Genomic DNA, 19,388 nt, shown 5'->3' on the forward strand with positions numbered 1-19,388 from the left:
CAGAGAATGGCAGTGCTGGCTCAAAAGGCCGAATGGCCTACTCCTGCACCTATTGTCTGTTGTCTAATTTCAACCAGATATACTAGTATTATGGTTGTTTCAATTTACATGTCTGATTTGGTCAGGTTCTTAAGTGCTTTTTACCAGTTCTAGCTTTTAGAATACAGATGAAGTCCTTAAAATTGTGTGTTTGGTGTATTGAGGTAGACAGGGTCCTCAGAAATGTATACGTCCTTACCTTCAAAGGTTGTATTCCACATCATCTGTACAATTTCTGATCCATTGTTTTTACTGTATCCTCGTTTCAGAACCTTTTGAAGTGCATTGGCATAAAGTACAATGGCATCATGGAACCCCTCAACAAACATGTTTACCTGCAGAAGACAGAAGCAGCCGGTGAAATGGAACAGTGCAAACTCAACCCAAAAGAGTGTAATAATGATGCATAAAGAAATATTGAAAATTAGTACCATCAGCCAAACTATTTCACAGTCTTTTTTGGAATATATTCTATCAAAACTTCAGAAGTTACATGACAATTTGTTAATTTGAATTTTATTTTCACTGTTTAAAGTCAAAGAGTTTCAGAGCAGCTTAATGGGTCACATTGTCTCTGGTGATCCTATTGCCTCTCTACACTATTCCTTTTATGTCGCCACTATGTCTCCTCTGAGTGCAGCTGTAATACTGTCGCTGATACGTGGTACAACTCCACCCCCTCTTTTACCTCCTCCTTTATCTTTTCTAAAACTTCAATAACCTGGTACATTAATCACCCGTTCCCACCCCTCTCTCAACCAAGTTTCAGTAATAACTATAATATTGTAGTTCCATTTACTGATCCACGTTCAAAGTTCATCACCCTTACCCATAATACTCCTAGCATTAATAATACGTAACACTTCAAACTATCCAACCCATCATACCCATTATTTCAATTTTGCCTTTCAATACTTTTCCTGACATCTACCTTCCCTTACTAACCAGGTGCTTCAGTTCCCAGCCCACTGCAAAACTAGTTTAAACTCTCTGTGGCAGTAGAAAAGGCTATGAACAAAAATATCGGAATGGGAGTGGGGATTGTAATTAAAATAACCGGCCATTGGAAAATCCTGTTTATTCCGGGGGGAATGAAGGGGCTTGACAAAGCAGTCCCCCCCCACCACCAATCTACTTTGGGTGTTACCAATGTAGAGGAGGCTGAATCAGAAGCATCAGTATAGTAGCTGACCCGCACAGATTTGTAGGTGAAGTGTTGACCCACCTGGAAGGACAATTTGGGACTCTGAATGGGGGTGAATGGGCGGGTGTAGCACTTCCGCTGCTTGTTAGGGACAAGTGCTGGTAGGAAGACAAGTTGGGAGGGAATCATGAAGAGAGCAATCTCTGCAGGAAGCAGAGAATGGGAGGAGGGAAGGTGAAGGGGAAGGGATCGCTTTCTCTGTAATTTTCTTGTCTACTATATGTGTTAAATCATAAAATTATTATCTATTCAGGAGTTTTTTTTGTAACAGCAATATGTCCAGCTGAATGTTCAGTGTGGAAAAATGCAACCCAAAAGACATCAAAATCATGTTTAATTCCAGGATATATGCTATTTATATATAATACCAAAGGAGGCAATATCATATGAGTGAATTTCTCAGTGTGAATATGTAATATTTCCAGATAAATATTCAGCCTCACCCTTCAAAGTGATACTGGTACTATCATATTGTCTGCACATATATTTCAATGGCTTACTCTGAGGAATGATTGCAATATGTAGAAATTGGTGTTATAAAAGCTTCAACTAAATTCACAGCTGATAAATCTGAACTGATCCTCACAATTTTGGAAAGGTAGGAGGAACAGGACATACAAGAGCAATCTGGGTGTGTGCCTAGCCCAGTAATCTATTCTCTCTACACTCATGACTGTGTGGATAGCCACAGTTCAAGCACTATCTGTAAATTCGCTGATGATACCAAGGTCATTGACCAAATCACAGATGGCAGCGAGGAGGAACGCAAGAATAAAATAGATCAGCTGCTTGGCTGGTGTTGCAACAACAAACTCGCTCTCAACATCAACAAGACCAAGGAATTGATTGTGGACTTCAGGAAGAGAAAGTTCAGAGAACACACACCAGTCTTCATCCAGAGGTCAGCAGTGTTAAGGATGGGCATCTTCAATTTCCTGGGTATCAACACCTCAGTGTACATTGGAGAATACTCTGACTGGCTGAATCACAGCCTGGTTTGTAGTCTCCAAAGCACAGGATTGCAAGAAGTTGCTTAATATTGCGGACTCTGACAGTTTCATCATAGGCTCAACCCACATCACCATCTAGGGCATCTTCAAGAATTGGTGCATCAGGAAGGTGGCATCTAACATTAAAGACACTCTCCATCTAGAACATGCCCTCTTTGCATTACCACCTGATGCACCATCAATAACTCACTCTGAGACGTAAAGGCGAGATATCGGCTTTTATTGACTGGAAGAAGGAACAAGCAGTGGTTGACCACCATACTACATCCTGGAGACAGAGAGGCCGGGCTCAGACCTCAATCGCCTTTATACAGGGGTCTGTGGGAGGAGCCACAGGAGCAGTCAGCAGGGGGCGTGTCCAGACAGGTATATGTAGTTCACCACGCCACCACAGGGGAGAAGGTACAGGAGCCTGAAGGTCCACACAACTTTTAGGAATAGCTGTAGCCTCCATGTTATCAGAATTTTGAATGATCCATGAATTCATGAACACCAACTTGTTATTTCTTTGCACTATTTATTTTTGTAGCTTGTAGTAATTGTCTGTCTTTGCACTATAATGCTGTCACAATGCAACTTCCATGAAACATGTCAGTGAGAATAAACCTGATTCTGATTATACAACAGCAGCATGAAAACCTCTACTCTTCCCGTTATTACATAGGTCCAGCTCCAGCAGGCTGCATTAATGTTGTCTGCCATTCAAGCCATTTATCTAAATGAGGAATTTCCTCAAAATGAAGGTTAGAAATTCTGACCTTTTACTTTAACTGACACAATAGAGGTATTAAAGCAACACAGTCATAAGTGTTATAAAATCGTCACAGGAAATATATTAGAATAGAGCAGAGACAGCTATGATCTGTGATTAAGGTTAATTTCTAAAGTTCTTATGGGTTAAGATAATAATATACAATATCCTGTCATAAATCCTCAATATGAAACGGTACTGGGGTTATATGAATGAGATCAATAAGAGTTTCTTTTTCCTGGTTTGGGAATATTATTGTAACATGACTTTCTGAAATGCAACCATCAGAGGATTCTGTGCTTTGAAGATTTTCTTTCAAGCATCAAAGCTCTTCCAATGATTCAATTTACACAGGGTTCAAAGGGACTATTCTAATTCACTAAGAAGAATCAGCTGGGGCAGACAGTTATAGAGTGGGTAAGATGAAATGTGTAAGAAGGCACTTGAAATGTAACCCATGTAGGAAGGAAATCATGTACAGTATGTATACAGTCCATGAGTGATAATACAATAATTTATGATGATACTGAAAGGGAAAAGTGGCTCCAGTGATAAAATTAACCCTAGAATTAACAACATGTTGTATTATCCAGCCAAAGCAGTAACCTATTGAATATTCCAGCCAAAGAAACCTAATTGAATGCTGTAAGGCCAGTGGCATGAAAAGGATATCTCCTATCATGATGGAATCTAGGCCCAGAGGGCACAGCCTCAGAATACAAGGATGACCTTTTAGAACAGAGATGAGGAGGAATTTCTTTAGCCAGAGTGTGATGAATCTGTGGAATACATTGTCACAGACGGCTGAGGAGGTCAAGCCTTCGTGTATATTAAAATGGATAGGTTTTTGATTAGTAAGGATGCCAAAGTTTATGGGCAGAGAGCCAACAAATGGTTTGAGAGGAGTAATAACTCAGCCATGATGGAGTGGCGGAGCAGACTCAATGGGCTGAATGGCCTAATTCTGCTCCTATGTCTTATAGCCAGTAGTATGCAAGTTAGTACAGGTAGTGCAGCTGGCTTGTGACTCCAATGATCAGGGCTCAGACCTGATCTCTAGAGCTATTTTTGTGCAGCTTGCATGCTTTTGCAGTGACCGCCTGTTTTCCTTGGGTGTTCTGACTCTCACCACAAGATGTGAGAGATGGCTAGGTTAACTGCAGCTATATAGTACCACAAGTATACTTGGCTCTTGGGGAAATAAGCATGGGGGGAGTAAATAGGTGGAGGTAATATTAATGGACATGTGCAAGAGAGTAGGGTACAGGGAAATAAGTTAGGGAATTGAACTGACAGAAGCTGGCATGGACTCGATAGGCCAAATGGCGTCCTACATTGTAAGGAAGTCAAGGGAAATGAATTTCAGGAATGTTGTGCAGCAGTACCGCATGCTTAGTGAAAGCAGAAAATTTCTATCTCAGAGTGAAATAAGGTCATACTTTTTCACATTAAGAGCAGTGAAAGGCTAGAAGACTGTGGATGAAAGATAAAATGAAATGTTTAATTCTAAGATGAATTACCTTTTGTTGAGCAAAAGTATCAAGGGAATAAGGAAGAAAGGATTTGAAGTACCATCAGTCAATACCTGAATGAATGGGAATACAAGGTCAAGAAGATGAGTGGCCTTCTTTCTCTTGTTCTTATTCTAGCACTGGAGGTTTTGCAGAGAAAAGTCACAAGGCTGACCCCTAGTGTTGATTTAAAAAGGCAGAATAGCAGGGCTTTTTCCATTTGGAATCTGGAAAAAGGGTGCCTAAATCAAGTATATAAAACTTCCAGAGGTAAGGATTTGATTTAGAAAAACAAACTGTGGAGCTAGAGGATATGGGTAAAATCTGCTAAGAGCTTATGTTAAAACTAATCTTGCTCTAAAGAAATATATAAATCTGCCAACGGTTAATTAAAATTGATTTTTAAAAATATTTGAACTGTGGAACAAGGCAATACGGGTAAAAACTGCTAATGACTGTGTTAAGAGCTAATCTTTTTCTTCTTGCAATCACAAATAGTAATTACTATAAGAATTGTAGAGAGTGATCGTTCAAAAATCTTGGAAAAAATGAATCAGTGGGCGAACAATAAGAGACAAGAAGGTAGGATCTCCCTGGATTACGAAATTAAAAGTTTATTGCTGGCTTTCTCCATCTTTTATCATCTGTTTATTATGTTCATCTCTGGTCATGATCTGTCACAAATTCTTTCATTTCAGTATGGAATGCTAATGCCAATTTGCACAGAAACACTGAGTTTTGAGAACTGAATTGAATGCACGCTCTATAAATGGAGCACATTCACTGACAAGTGATCTTATGGGGAGGATTCATGGTACTTGTTTTTCGTGACCAGCTAATCTGGTGGTAAAACAAATAGTTGAATGAACAAGAAATCAGTTCACTAAAAGACAGGCATCAGCAAGAGGTCAGTCAGGATTATAGTAGAAGAATGAGGCGGGATCTCATTGAAACCCATCGAATATTGAAAGGTCTAAATAGAGTGGAAGTGGAGAAGATGTTTCCTGTAGTAGGAAGTCTGGGACTAGAGGGCACTGAAGAACATCCCTTTAGAACAGAGATAAAAGTAATTTCTTTGGTGAGAGGGTGGTGAATCTGGGGAATACATTGCCACAAACAGCTGTTGAGGCCAAGTCCTTGGGTATATTTAAAGCAGAGGATGATAAGTTCTTGAATAGTAAGGGTGTTAAAAGTTACAGGGAGAAAGCAGGAGAACAGAGTTGAGAGGGATAATAAATCAGCCGTGATGGAATGGCAGAACAGACTCAATAGGCTGAATGACCTAATTCTACTCCCTATCTCTTAGGGTCTCCACAAACCACTAGCCAAACATTAGAGGGATCAATAATGTGTGAAAAACCTACCACTGAGTTTATTCTTAAAAATCAAGGCAACAGAGAATCCAAGAATTGTTTTAATGTGTTTGGGGTAGTTTTTTTTATTACTAAAGCCAGGCTTTCCTCCAATATTTTTATAATAATATAATCTAGGGAAATTCATTCAGTTTTATGAAGTAAAGTCTCTCAGTTGGAAATTGGTGGAATACCTTTAATTCCCTGGCTGCACATAATGCTGATTCTAATCACAAATCACAGAGAAAAATGGCCAACATGGAAGCCTCTTACAATAAATCTAGGTCTTAGCAATTATGTTGAACATCTACAATGACATTGCGCGCATTCTTTTCACATGGTCTCCACATTTGTGCAACTTTCATGCCAAATTCAAACCTGAGAACTCTATTTTATCGAGAAAAATACATTATATATTTTTTTATTTTAATTTCCTTCCACACCACTGTATTTTGTTATGGCATGAGTATGTCAAACAAGAAGAAACATGTAAAATGTGTAATGAAGCAATAGAGAGTAACACAAATACTACCCTTTACCTAGTTCTTTCACAAATCCTGTTCTCTGTGGCTAAGCAGCAATGTCAGAAATTATTCTAAACCAGTGCTTTTCACAGCAGTCAACAGAGGACAAGTTTATCTGGTTATGGGGCATACAGAATTAGTTCCACCCTATGTACTCTATCTCAGTACCTGGATGGTAATTAGAGGGATGAGGAAACAAACCTAAGCTTTGGCCCATTTTATCAGCAAGCTTTGAGCAGAGAATACGTGCTCCCTTCAGTCGCACAGCCTCAGGTGAGAGAGAAACTCCCAGCTGCTGCTTAGGGTTGACTTTCAGACACAATGTGTTGAGGTGAATGATGGAGCAGACTGATGGCTATAAATGTTAGGGCAGATTTGGGGTTAGGACATAAAGCAAATATTGATTTCAGTTACCAACCTTCAGATCTGAATATGCATTGAAGATCAAATCTAAAACGCAACTCCAAACAGTGTGTAGTCAACATTGATCTAAATTTGTTACTTGTGTGCATTTGGTGTCTGTAGTATGAGTGTAAAGAAGGGAGGTGTGAAAGGGGTATGTATTTCAAAGGAAACATTGTAAATAATCCATAAGAACATAAGATATAGGAGCAGAAATAGGCCATTCGGCCCATTGAGTCTGCTCCACCATTCAATTATGGGCTGGTTCAATTCTTCCAGTCATCCTCATTCCCCTCCCTCCTCTCCATACCCCTTGATGCCCTGGCTAATCAAGAACCTATCTATCTCTGCCTTAAATGCACCCAGTGACTTGGCCTCCACAGCTGCTCGTGGCAACAAATTCCACAGATTTACCACCCTCTGACTAAAGTAATTTCTCCGTGTCTCTGTTATAAATGGATGTCTTTCATTCCTGAAGTCATGCCTTCTTTTCCTAGACTTCCCTACTATGGGAAATAACTTTTCCATATCTAAACTGTTCAGGCCTTTTGACATTTGGAATGTTTCTATGAGATCCCCCCTCATTCTCCTGAACTCCAGGGAAAACAGCCCAAGAGCTACCAGAAGTTTCTCATACGGTAACCCTTTCATTCCTGGAATCATTCTCGTGAATCTTCTCTGAACCCTCTCCAATGTCAGTATATCCTTTCTAAAGCAAGGAACACAAAACTGCACACAATACTCTGTGTGGTCTCACAAGTGCCTTATAGAGCCGCAACATCACATTCCTGCTCTTATATTCTATACCTCTAGAATGAATGGCAACATTGCATTTGCCTTCTTCATCACCGGCTCAACCTGGAGGTTAACCTTTAGGGTATCTGCACAAGGACTCTCAAGTCCCTTTGCATCTCTGCATTTTAAATTCTCTCCCCATCTAAATAATAGTCTGTCCATTTATTTCTTCCACCAAAGTGCATAACCATACATTTTGCAAGATTGTATTTCATTTGCCACTTCTTGGCCCATTCCCCTGAAATACCTAAGTCTCTCTGCAGGCTCTCTGTTTCCTCAACACTACCCGCTCCTCCAACTATCTTTGTATCATCAGCAAATTTAGCCACAAATCCATTAATCCCATAGTCCAAATCATTGACATAGATTGTAAAAAGCGGTGGTCCCAACACTGACCTCTGTGGATCTCCACTGGTAACCGGCAGCCAGCCAGAATAGGATCTGTTTATCCCCACTCTCTGTTTTCTGCCGACCAGCCAATACTCCACCCGTGCTAGTAACTTCCCTGTAATTCCACAGGCTCTTAACTTGCTAAGCAGCCTCGTGTTCGGCACCTTGTCAAAGGCCTTCTGAAAATCCAAGTACACCACATCTACTGTATCTCCTGCTTGTAATTTCCTCAAAAATTTGCAGTAGGTTAGTCAGGCAGGAAGTTGTTGGAATCGATTGTTAGGGATGAGATTACGGAATACCTAGAGGTACAGGACAAGATAGGTCAAAGCCAGCATGGTTTCCCAAAAGGAAAATCCTCCCTGAATATCTGCATTTATGCTTTTTCGTGTTTTTTCCCAAAACATCTGTATCTCATTGTTAAAAATCATACCGCCAATAAAAAAAATGCGCATCTTCATACATAACTTTCAGCCCTGACTCAATATTCCAATGTAATTTTAGCAAGAGCATGCCAAAATAATCTGGAGTTCAGTTGATTTCAATACTACTGAAAGTTTGTGTAACCGCTCTGTAACGCTCATTTCTATGATGGTAGCACGCACAGTCGCAGCAGCCTCGCCAGGTTCAACCAAGGGTAAATTCTCTATCCTTTACATCTTTTTTTTTACAATCGCAAGATACTTCTGGATATTCAGAATACTTCTGGATATCAGGTACAGCAGGCCCACCCCACTAGCGATGGAGCCAGGCTTATTATGGTGCCTAAACTTGTTGCGTACTGTTGTTGTGCAGAGACAGTACGCAGTCCAAGAAATGGTGCAGTTGATGGTCTAGGGCATTGTTATTCTGATCTAAAGACACTGTTATACATTGGCAACGTAGAATACTGCAAGTCTGATTCAATAGCAAGGCCAACGATAGGGGAGCTGCGTTGCCTTGGTTGTAGTGCGGCCCAGGCCCTTATGCTGCGGTGAACGTAGCCTGTTCCTGCTGCCCAGGAGAGAAGACACCAGAGGCAGGGTGGGTGAGAGCAGAAGCCTCTGTGGGTGTGCTGGAATCTGTGCCTGATTACGGGGTGGCCCCTCGCACCGGTGCTGCCCTCCAGTGTTCAGTCAGTGGAAGCCAAGTAGGATTGTGTCCATCAGCACTAACTGCACTAACGCGCGATGAGGAACTGCTGTAAATTGATGGTATAATATAGCTCTAGGCTTTAAGTGGCACAGCCTGTAGATTGAGGGTGCATGGGATATTGTCTGGCAGAACTGTAGCTCCCAGACAATATCCCATGCACCATCAATCTACAGGCTGTGCCACTCAAGGACTAGAGCTATATTATTTCTTGCGAATGTCTGTTGTTCTGCTATTGTAACTATATGTGCTATATGTTGTGTGCTTTGTGTATTTTGCACCTTGGCCCCAGAGGAACACTTGCTGTAGTTACGTGTATGCTGAATGCCAATTAAACCTGAACTTCAACTTGAACTCATTGCTTTAGTGAACTCTATCCTTACTGTTTTTGGCCTTGATTAAACAAACAAATAGAAGACAACAGAAAACAGATCACATCTGTTAAATCTTGGAAGTTTTATTTTTAGTTTGTATGTGATTTATGGAAGATTAAACAGCACATCTAATAGCTCAAATTCTGTGAAACTACTTTGTTTTTACAATTATATCCCAAAACGCTCCATACAATTTTTATTTTTATTCTGTTGCTTTTCTGCTTCTTTTTCACTATATGTCGGATAAATAAAAATAAGCCTGAGCTCAGCTTGAATCATGATTGCATGGAGTTAGCAGGTGTAGATCTATATCCAAGTGGTATTCTTCAAGTACAAATCAGGACAATTAAAGTTAGCAAGCTGTCAGACTGCAGAGAGAACCACCAAACTCTCCTCTTACTCACCCCATGTCCTTACACATTTTCCACAATAGCTATTGTACAGTATTTGTGAATGAGAACACTTTCCTTGGGCAGAGTGCTGAGAGAAGCAATAACACTTCAAAAGTCATTGTTCATCAAAAGCATCACTGGCTTCAACTCTGTTATGTTGGACTTCATGATTCAACAATACACATACAGCATGCTGCAACTGTCAGATTCATTACTAGGGCATCTCTCCTGAGATCTCTTTAAAATAAATCCCATTTCATCAAAATTAACCACAGTCTCAGAAAAGCAGTTTCCATCATTAAGGACCCCCACTACCCAAGACGTTGTTACCATCAGGAAGGAGATACAGATGTCTGTAGGCACACACTCAGCAATTCAGGGACAGCTCTCCGATTTCTGAATGGATATTGTATGCTACCTCAAGGAAATCTGCAGATGCTGGAAATTCAAACAACAAGACACACAAAATGCTGGTGGAACACAGCAGGCCAGGCAGCATCTATAGGGAGATGCACTGTCGACGTTTCGGGCTGAGACCCTTCGTCAGGACCAACCAAAAGGAAAGATAGTAAGAGATTTGAAAGTAGTGGGAGGGAGGGGGAAATGCGAAATGATAGGAGAAGACCGGAGGGGGTGGGATGAAGCTAAGAGCTGGAAAGGTGATTGGCGAAAGTGATACAGAGCTGGAGAAGGGAAAGGATCATGGGACGGGAGGCCCCAGGAGAAAGAAAGGAGGGGGGGGAGCATCAGAGGGAGATGAAGAACAGGCAAACAACTAAATATGTCAGAGATGGGGTAAGAAGGGGAGGAGGGGCATTAACGAAAGTTAGAGAAGTCAAAGTTCTTGCCATCAGGTTGGAGGCTACCCAGCCGGTATATAAGGTGTTGTTCCTCCAACCTGTTTGGATTCATTTTGACAATAGAGGAGGCTAGGGATAGACATATCAGAATGGGAATAGGACGTGGAATTAAAATGTGTGGCCTTTGGGAGTTCCTGCTTTTTCTGGCAGACCGAGCGTAGGTGTTCAGCAAAACGGTCTCCCAGTCTGTGTTGGGTCTCACCAATATATAAAAGGCCACACCGGGAGCACTGGACGCAGTATACCACACCAGCCGACTCACAGGTGAAGTGTCGCCTCACCTGGACGGACTATCTGGGGCCCTGAATGATGGTGAGGGAGGAAGTGTATGGGCAGGTGTAGCACTCCACTCGTCCCCCCCATTCCATCTCACTGATCTCCCTCCTGGCACACCAACCTCATAGTTCCCACACCCCGCACTTCCCGTTTCTATCTCCTACCCAAGATCCACAAACCTGCCTGTCCAGATAGACCTATTGTCTCAGCTTGCTCCTGTCCCATTGAACTCATTTCTGCATACCTTGACACTGTCTTATCCCCCCCTTGTTCAATCTCTTCCCACCTATGTTCATGACACTTCTCATGCTTTGAATTTTTTAAATTGACTTTAAGTTCCCTGGCCCCCACCGTCTTATTTTCACCATGGATGTTCAGTCCCTATATACCTCCATACCCCACCGAGATGGTCTCAAGGCTCTTCGCTTTTTTTTGGATTCCAGACCTAACCAATTCCCCTCTACCACCACTCTCCTCCGTCTAGCGGAATTAGTTCTTACTCTCAATAATTTCTCCTTTGGCTCCTCCCACTTCCTCCAAACCAAGGGTGTAGCCATGGGCACCCGTATGGGTCCCAGTTATGCCTGCCTGTTTGTTGGCTTTGTGGAACAGTCCATGTTCCAAGTCTATACCGGTATTCATCCCCCTCTTTTCCTTCGCTACATCGACGACTGCATTGGCGCTGCCTCTTGCACGCATGCTGAGCTCGTCGACTTCATTAACTTTGCCTCCAACTTTCACCCTGCCCTCAAATCTACCTGGTCCATTTCCAACACCTCCCTCCCCTTTCTTGATCTTTCTGTCTCCATCTCTGGAGACGGCCTATCTACTGATATCTACTATAAGCCTACAGACTCTCACAGCTACCAGGACTATTCCTCTTCCCACCCTGTCTCTTGCAAAAAGACTATCCCCTTCTCACAATTCCTCCGGCTCCACTGCATCTGCTCTCAGGATGAGGCTTTTCATTTCAGGATGAAGGAGATGTCTTCCTTTTTTAAACAAAGGGGCTTCCCTTCATCTACCATCAACTCTGCTCTAAAATGCATCTCCCATTTCCCGCACATCTGCCCTCACCCCATCCACACACCGCCCCATTCGGAATAGGGTTCCCCTTGTCCTTACCTACCACCCTACCAGCCTATAGGTCCAACGTATAATTCTCCGTAACTTCCGGCACCTCCAACGGGATCCCACTACCGAACATCCCCCCCCTTCCTGCTTTTCGCAGGGATCGCTCCCTACACGACTCCCTTGTCCACTCGTTGGCCCCCCATCCCTTCCCACCGATCTCCCTCCTGGCACTTATCCTTGTAAACGGATCAAGTGCTACACCTGCCCTTACACTTCCTCCCTCACCACCATTCAGGGCCCCAGACAGTCCTTCCAGGTGAGGCCACACTTCACCTGTGAGTCGGCTGGTGTGGTATACTGCGTCCAGTGCTCCTGGTGTGGCCTTTTATATGTTGGTGAGACCTGACACAGACTGGGAGACCATTTTGCTGAACACCTACGCTTGGTCCACCAGAAAAAGCAGGATCTCCCAGTGGCCACACATTTTAATTCCACGTCCCATTCCCATTCTGATACGTCTATCCCTGGCCTCCTCTACTGTCAAAATGAATCCAAACTCAGGTTGGAGGAACAACACCTTATACACCGGCTGGGTAGCCTCCAACCTGATGGCAAGAACATTGACTTCTCTAACTTTCGTTAATGCCCCACTTCCCCTTCTTACCCCATCCCTGACATATTTAGTTGTTTGTTCTTTTTTCTCTCTCTCTGCCCATCACCCTGCCTGTTCTCCATCTCCCTCTGGTGCTCCCCCCTCCCCCTTTCTTTCTCCTGAGGCCTCCCGTCCCATGATCCTTTCCCTTCTCCAGCTCGGTATCACTTTCACCAATCACCTTTCCAGCTCTTAGCTTCATCCCACCCCCTCCGGTCTTCTCCTATCATTTCGCATTTCCCCCTCCCCCCCACTACCTTCAAATCTCTTACTATCTTTCCTTTTGGTTAGTCCTGACAAAGGGTCTCGGCCCGAAACGTTGACAGCGCTTCTCCCTATAGATGCTGCCTGGCCTGCTGTGTTCTACCAGCATTTTGTGTGTGTTATTGTATGCTACCTCACTACTTTGTTTTAAATTTCTGTTTCTGCACTACTTATCTTAATTTAACTAGTTACTATACATATATGTACTTAATTCAGTTTTTTCCTATACTATCATGTATTGCGTTGTACCGCTGCCGCAAAGTTAAACAAATCTCACCACATATGCCAGTGACATTAAACGTGATTCTGATTCAGAGTTTTTGAAATCTTTATATTGATTATGAACAGTAAAATGTAATGTAATTAGTGTGCATCATCCATTGGAGAAAAAGTTAAGAAAAACTACTAAAAGTCAAAACAAAACAATAGCTTTTGACAAAACTATCAGCATCATGAAAGGAAATCCATGAATGGAGAAATTTATGAAGGGAGTTTGAATGTGTCAGTGCAGACCTCCGATAAGACCCATGCAGCAGGTCTGTGTGTCTACATCAATAACAACTAGTGTGTGAACGCCTCGTTAGTAATGTCCCACTGCTCACCGCAGACAGAATCTGCAATAGTGAAGTGCAGTCTCTTTTACTTACTGGAGGAGTTCGCTGCCATTATGACTGTTGCTGTTTACATCCCTCTCACACCCATGCTAGTGCTGGGAAGCACAGAAGGAGCTCCACTGCGCCATCTGCGATCCCCAAGCCTCTCACCTTGATGCTCTCTTTATGGCTGCTGGTCAATTCGATCACGCCAACTCAAAAACAGTCCTGCCAAAGCTCTGCTAGCATGTCATCTTCACAACCGGAGGAGAAAATATTTTTGATCTGGTCTATCCTAATATCCGTGGACTCTCCAAGTCTGCCCCCCTGCCTCCACTGAGATACTAAAACTACATAACTATTTAGCTAATCCCTACTTCCAAGCCACTGGTTAAACAAATCAAACCAGTTCACAGAGAGATCAGGACCTGGCCAGAAGGTGCCACCTCTGTCCTGCAGAATCGTTTCTAAAACATGGATGGCGCAAATTTATGGAAGCGGCTACCTACGATCAGCACCTCAACATCGATGGATAACATACACAAAATGGTGGAAGAACTTAACAGGCCAGGCAACAGCTATGGAAATTAATTGACAGTTGACATTTCAGGCCGAGACACTTTATCAATGAGACCCAGTCCTGATAAAGTGTCTCGGCCCAAAGCGCTGGTCCATAGATGCTGCCTGACCTGCTGAGTTCCTCCAACATTTTACATGTGTTGCTCTGGAATTCCAGCACCTGCAGATTCTCTTGTGAATACATCCGATCAGGAATTGCCTGCAAAGGAAATTGAATTGAGGACATTATTCTGATTAAATACTGCATTGCCGGTGCAAATCAGAAACCATGGCTGACTGCAGAGGTTTGTGTACTGCTTTGGGATCAGAGTGCTGCCTTCAGATTGGGGATAAGATGACTCTAAGGCCAGCAAGAGCCATGCTGTCCTGTGCCATCAGGAAGGCAAAGCATGGGTACTCACCCAAAATTCACTGCAACTTTTGTGACACCAGGAACATGCAGTGTATGCAGTAAAATAAACACACGAACCATAAAAGATGACAATTCCACCCTAGGCGTCAACAACAACAAAGCCTCCCGTCCTGATAGGCCGAATGCCTTCGATGCAAGAATTGATGTAGTGAACGCTGCAACATTGAGGAAAGTCTCCTATCCTTTGAGGAACAGGCATCCTGTCAGGTCGCAGCTGAGGCGAGGAGAATCCAAGCCAGGGTAAACCCACGTAAAGCTGTTGGACCAGACAATATACCGTAACTGGTCAGGCGCTGAGGGATTGTGTGGCCCAGCTAACAAAGGTCTTAACGAACACCTTTAACATCTCTTTGCAACCGTCCACTGTCCCTGCAGACTTCAAGGCAGCCACCATCATTCTGGTGCCAAAGAGAGCAATACCAATGTGGTGAACTATGTGCCTGTCGGAACACGCCCCCTGCTGACTGCTCCTGTGGCTCCTCCCACAGGCCCCTGTATAAAGGAGATCTGAGGCCTGACGCTCGGCCTCAGTCTCCAGGACATTGTATGATAGACACTCACTCCTGGTTCCTTCTTCCAGTCAATAAAAGCCGATATCTCGCCTTACGTCTCAGTGTGAGTTATTGATGGTGTGAGAATAACAACCTGTGTCTCAATGTGGACAAGACAAAACAGGAATGATCATGGACTTCAGGAAGGTGGAGGTCGACCTTTCTCGATTGCACATCAATGGCTCTGCCACGGAGAGAGTGAAGATCATGAAGTTCCTTGGTGTGCACATAGCAAACGATCTAACCTGGTCCCACAACACCTCCTCATTAGTCAAGAAGGCACAGCAGCGACTGCACCTCTGGAGGAAATTGAGGCATGTAAGGCTGCCCTGCCCCCATTCTAACAACTTTCTGCAGGAGCACCATTCAGTGTGTCCGGTATGGCTACACCGTTGTGTGATAGAGAAGCTGCAAAGCATCGGGCTTCAAGACCCCACAGAGGATAGTAAAAGCTGCCGAGAGGATCACTGGGATATACTGGTGCCAGAGGCAGTTTAGATTCACAAGTTTGGGTTAGAGAATTGTCCTTTCAAAAATGGTGAAAAATTTGATTTAGGTTCTTTGGAGGTTAGAAGAATGAGGAAAGATCTTACTGAAATATATACAGTAAGATCCTGGATGAGGGTCGATGTAAAATGTTTCTATTAGTGAGAAAGTCTTAAGCAAAGAGACATACAGCAGCTACCCTCATTTTAAACTGAGGTGCAAGGGAACTTCGCACTGACAAACACAGCAACAAATTTAAAGTGTCAAATGTTGATGGGTTGAGATGGTGAGAAAGTGATACATATGTACAAAATCCTGCATAGATTCTGGATGATTGCACTGAGAGCACCATGTAGATGCGATGCAAAAATTGATGGTCCTCCTAAACAAACTACCACAACTTCAGAAGTGAAAAAGCAGAATACTGAAAGCACTTATCATCTGTGAAATGACTGTTTTGTTGAAAGTTCACTGAAATGTTGACTCCTTTTTTTCACTCCACCACTGCTCCTTGTCCTGCTGAGTGTTTCCAAGATTCTCCATTTTATTTCATTCTTTGTCTTATGTTTTCATGATGCTTTCCTTATAGTACTGCATGGTTAAATAAAAACTAAAATTCTGCATTCCTTAGTGATGCTTTAATACAAGAAGTCACTCCGACCCTTAGGACACTTTTCAGTGCTTCAATGCAAATGCTTAACTCAAGCGTTCTGCTTAAGTTCTGGATGAAAGGATGGGAATAATCATCTTAGGCTATGCCCTTGAAATTGCACAGTTTAGGCAGTACCATACTTTGTTCAGTTAATTTGGTAAAGTCCTGCTTCAATGGCGCTCTGACCAATGAAAGGAGCCATTCACTGTGACAAATTATCCAATGTCATTCCGAAGCATTCTTTCCTATTATAATTGCAGGAGGCACAAAAGCCTGTCTATCAGTAGTCAGCGCTTACCATAAATATATGAAAGAACAAGTCAGGCATTTATGATTTGATATGTTTCTACATTCTTTGCAGCAAATTAGTTACAAATAGGGTTGTAATTTATTAGCATACCTGTTAAATCCCCATTTATTACAGAGGGCAACAAGAGATCAACATGACGTAATCTTTTCCACAGATTCCAGAGAGTTTCATTGCTGAATAATGGAAGTTACACCCCAAGCTTGGGTACATTTACAGCTAACTTTTTCTTGAAAGAAAATATGTGCTATGTGTCCACCTTCAATAGTAAAGTGATCTCTGATTTACATTTTCTTTCTGCTTTGATTTGCCTTACTTTTCTGTTTTAAAACTGAACATACAAACCGCTTTGCCAAGCACAATGAGGCCACTCCCAGGTTGGATGGGCAACAACTATATTTCATCTGGATAGCCTCCAAACTGATGGCATGAACATCAATTTCTCAAACTTGCGGTAACTGCCCCCCTTTCACCATTCCCATTTCCCTCTCTCACCTCATCTCCTAAGCTGTCCATCACCTCCCTCTGGTGCCCTTCTCTCTTCCCTTTCTTCCATGGTCTTCTACCCTCTCCTATCAGATTCCCCCTTCTCTTTTGCCTATCAACTTCACAACTCTTTATTCCACCCCTCCCCTCTCCTAGTTTCACCTACCACCTTGTATTTCTTCCTCTGCTCCCCTCACTTTCTTGCTCTAACTTCTCATCTATTTTTCCAGTCCTGATGAAGAGTCTCGAACCAAAACATCAACTGCTTACTCTTTCCCACAGCTACTGTCTGGCCTGCTTAGTTGCTCCAGAATTTGTGTGTGTTGCCTACACAAATTTGATTAACTGAGTCTGCTGAGTTGTATATGCATACCTCTGTTGATGGGGAAAGCAGAGTAGCCAGGGCCCAACATGTCAGACTAATTTTTTTAATCTTGTTTTTTTTCTTATAATGCTTCTAAGCACAGGGACAAAAGTAATGGTGTGGTTAAGGAGAACTTCTGAGCAAGTTCCAAAAAAATAATGAATTCCAACTTCACCAAGAGAGGTTAAAAATACATCTGCTGTCCACGAAAACTGCTGGACAACCATTAAACCCAACTGTTTTTCTGTCATTTCAACTGACCTCTGTGAGATTCAGACTTTGTACCACAGGCAAAATCATTTTCTTAGAAATTCATTAGCACAAAATGTCGTACATAATTGCATCTGAGAATTATACTCCAACTCTGAAATCCATGCCGTCTGCAAAAACCGTCCTTCAATTTATGATGTATTACCACTTAAGGCAATTACAGCTATTTTGCATGATGTGGTCGCACAGAAGACAGTCCCGGTTAATCTATTTTGAATTATGTTGATTGAAAAAAGGTTGCATGATGTAGCACCTACAGAACTTCATGTTCTCACTTGTACTGGTGAATCATTCATTGGATGCGCCAATCAGAAGCAATAGATAAAACTAGCACACTCAAAGTTCAAGAAGTTCATGTTCAAGGTAAATATGTTATCAAAGTACGTATATGTATACCCTGAAATTCATTTTCTTGCAGGTGAACAAAAAAACATAATAAAATCAATGAAAACTACACATAGTAACTGACAAATAACCAATGTGCAAAAGAACGACCAAACCACTCTGCTCATTTTCCACTCATTACTTTTAAGTGAAATTGTTAGATGGAAGTTTCTGGGAGTTGCTGTTGTAGTCTCCACTGTACAAGCCCATGTAGACAAGCATTTGTACCAATCAAGGAATTGTTGATAAAATTACCTATTGTGATCAGATTAAACGGAATTTGCATTACTTTTTTTTTCTTGGTTAGCTTGTTTGTTTTTCTAGTTTATATCCGTGCATGCACCTTTACCATATTGAGGACCTTATCACAGCCAACGGGAGTCAAGCCAGACCGCTTATGATTTATTGGCCATCTGACATTTCCTCTTTTCCTGTATGAAAGTAATTGGCCTTCTCTTGAGCCTCAACAACTTGCACATTACTAAGATTAACGACTCACTTAGCTAAATACTTAAACAAGTGCAGCCTCTTCCTCACATCCTGGATCTCACGGCTTTTGCATCCTTTAACGTGGCATGCATTTAAAGGCACTTATAAGTTAATATTTGTAATGTCAAACACTAACAACAACATAGCGTCATTCTTTTATGATCTTATTCTCTTCACTGCGAATGAGTAGTGTAAATGCTTACCATCACAACACCTCTTATAAAAATTCAGCCACATCTGGCCACTTATATTTGCTATTTGAATGCAAACTTAATCCTTAAAATATACCTGATTTTCTTGAGTACTTGAGTTCAAGTTTAATCATCATTCAACTATTACATGTATACAGCTAAATGAAACAGCACTCTTTCAGGGCCAGAGAGCAAAACACCATACACACAGTCAAATACAATCACACAGTACATATTGTTATGCTGGCATGTACAGTCACAAAATAATATTAGCACAGGTCCCTGATTGGTACAGCCAGAAGATTAGTGGTGCACAGAATGATGTCCTGGATACACGTTTCTGCAAGAAACTGAAGTCCTTCTGAAAAGGAGCCTGACATGACGTTAGCTTCCAAAGCACACATTTTTTTTATGTGCAAGGAAAAAAAGAAAAGCATTTTGCTATGGTTGAGAATATTTCAGCTCTTCCATTTGTGCCAGCCAGCATATTGCTTTGTGACATCTGTGGGATGTTAGATAAGTAAAGGTCATATTGAATAATTCTGATATAATTGTCATTGTCATGCGTCAACTGCAGGGCTTCAGGCAATCACAAACCCCCTCCATCTGTGTGCTAATGCACT

The 19,388-nt window shown here is 42.2% G+C and overlaps 1 protein-coding gene across 3 annotated transcripts in view; it reads right to left on the reverse strand.

Annotated features, from left to right (window-relative positions):
* The window catches only part of npr3 (natriuretic peptide receptor 3), an 89,233-nt gene that overhangs the window by 29,416 nt on the left and 40,429 nt on the right, over positions 1 to 19,388 (reverse strand). For all 3 annotated transcript variants that reach the window (XM_059989516.1, XM_059989515.1, XM_059989517.1), the window contains exon 4: positions 239 to 374. In XM_059989516.1, the coding sequence (XP_059845499.1) occupies positions 239 to 374 (136 nt within the window). The remainder of the gene's footprint in view (positions 1 to 238; positions 375 to 19,388) is intronic.

Source organism: Hypanus sabinus, chromosome 14, assembly GCF_030144855.1.
Source record: "Hypanus sabinus isolate sHypSab1 chromosome 14, sHypSab1.hap1, whole genome shotgun sequence".
Classification (NCBI taxonomy): domain Eukaryota; kingdom Metazoa; phylum Chordata; class Chondrichthyes; order Myliobatiformes; family Dasyatidae; genus Hypanus; species Hypanus sabinus.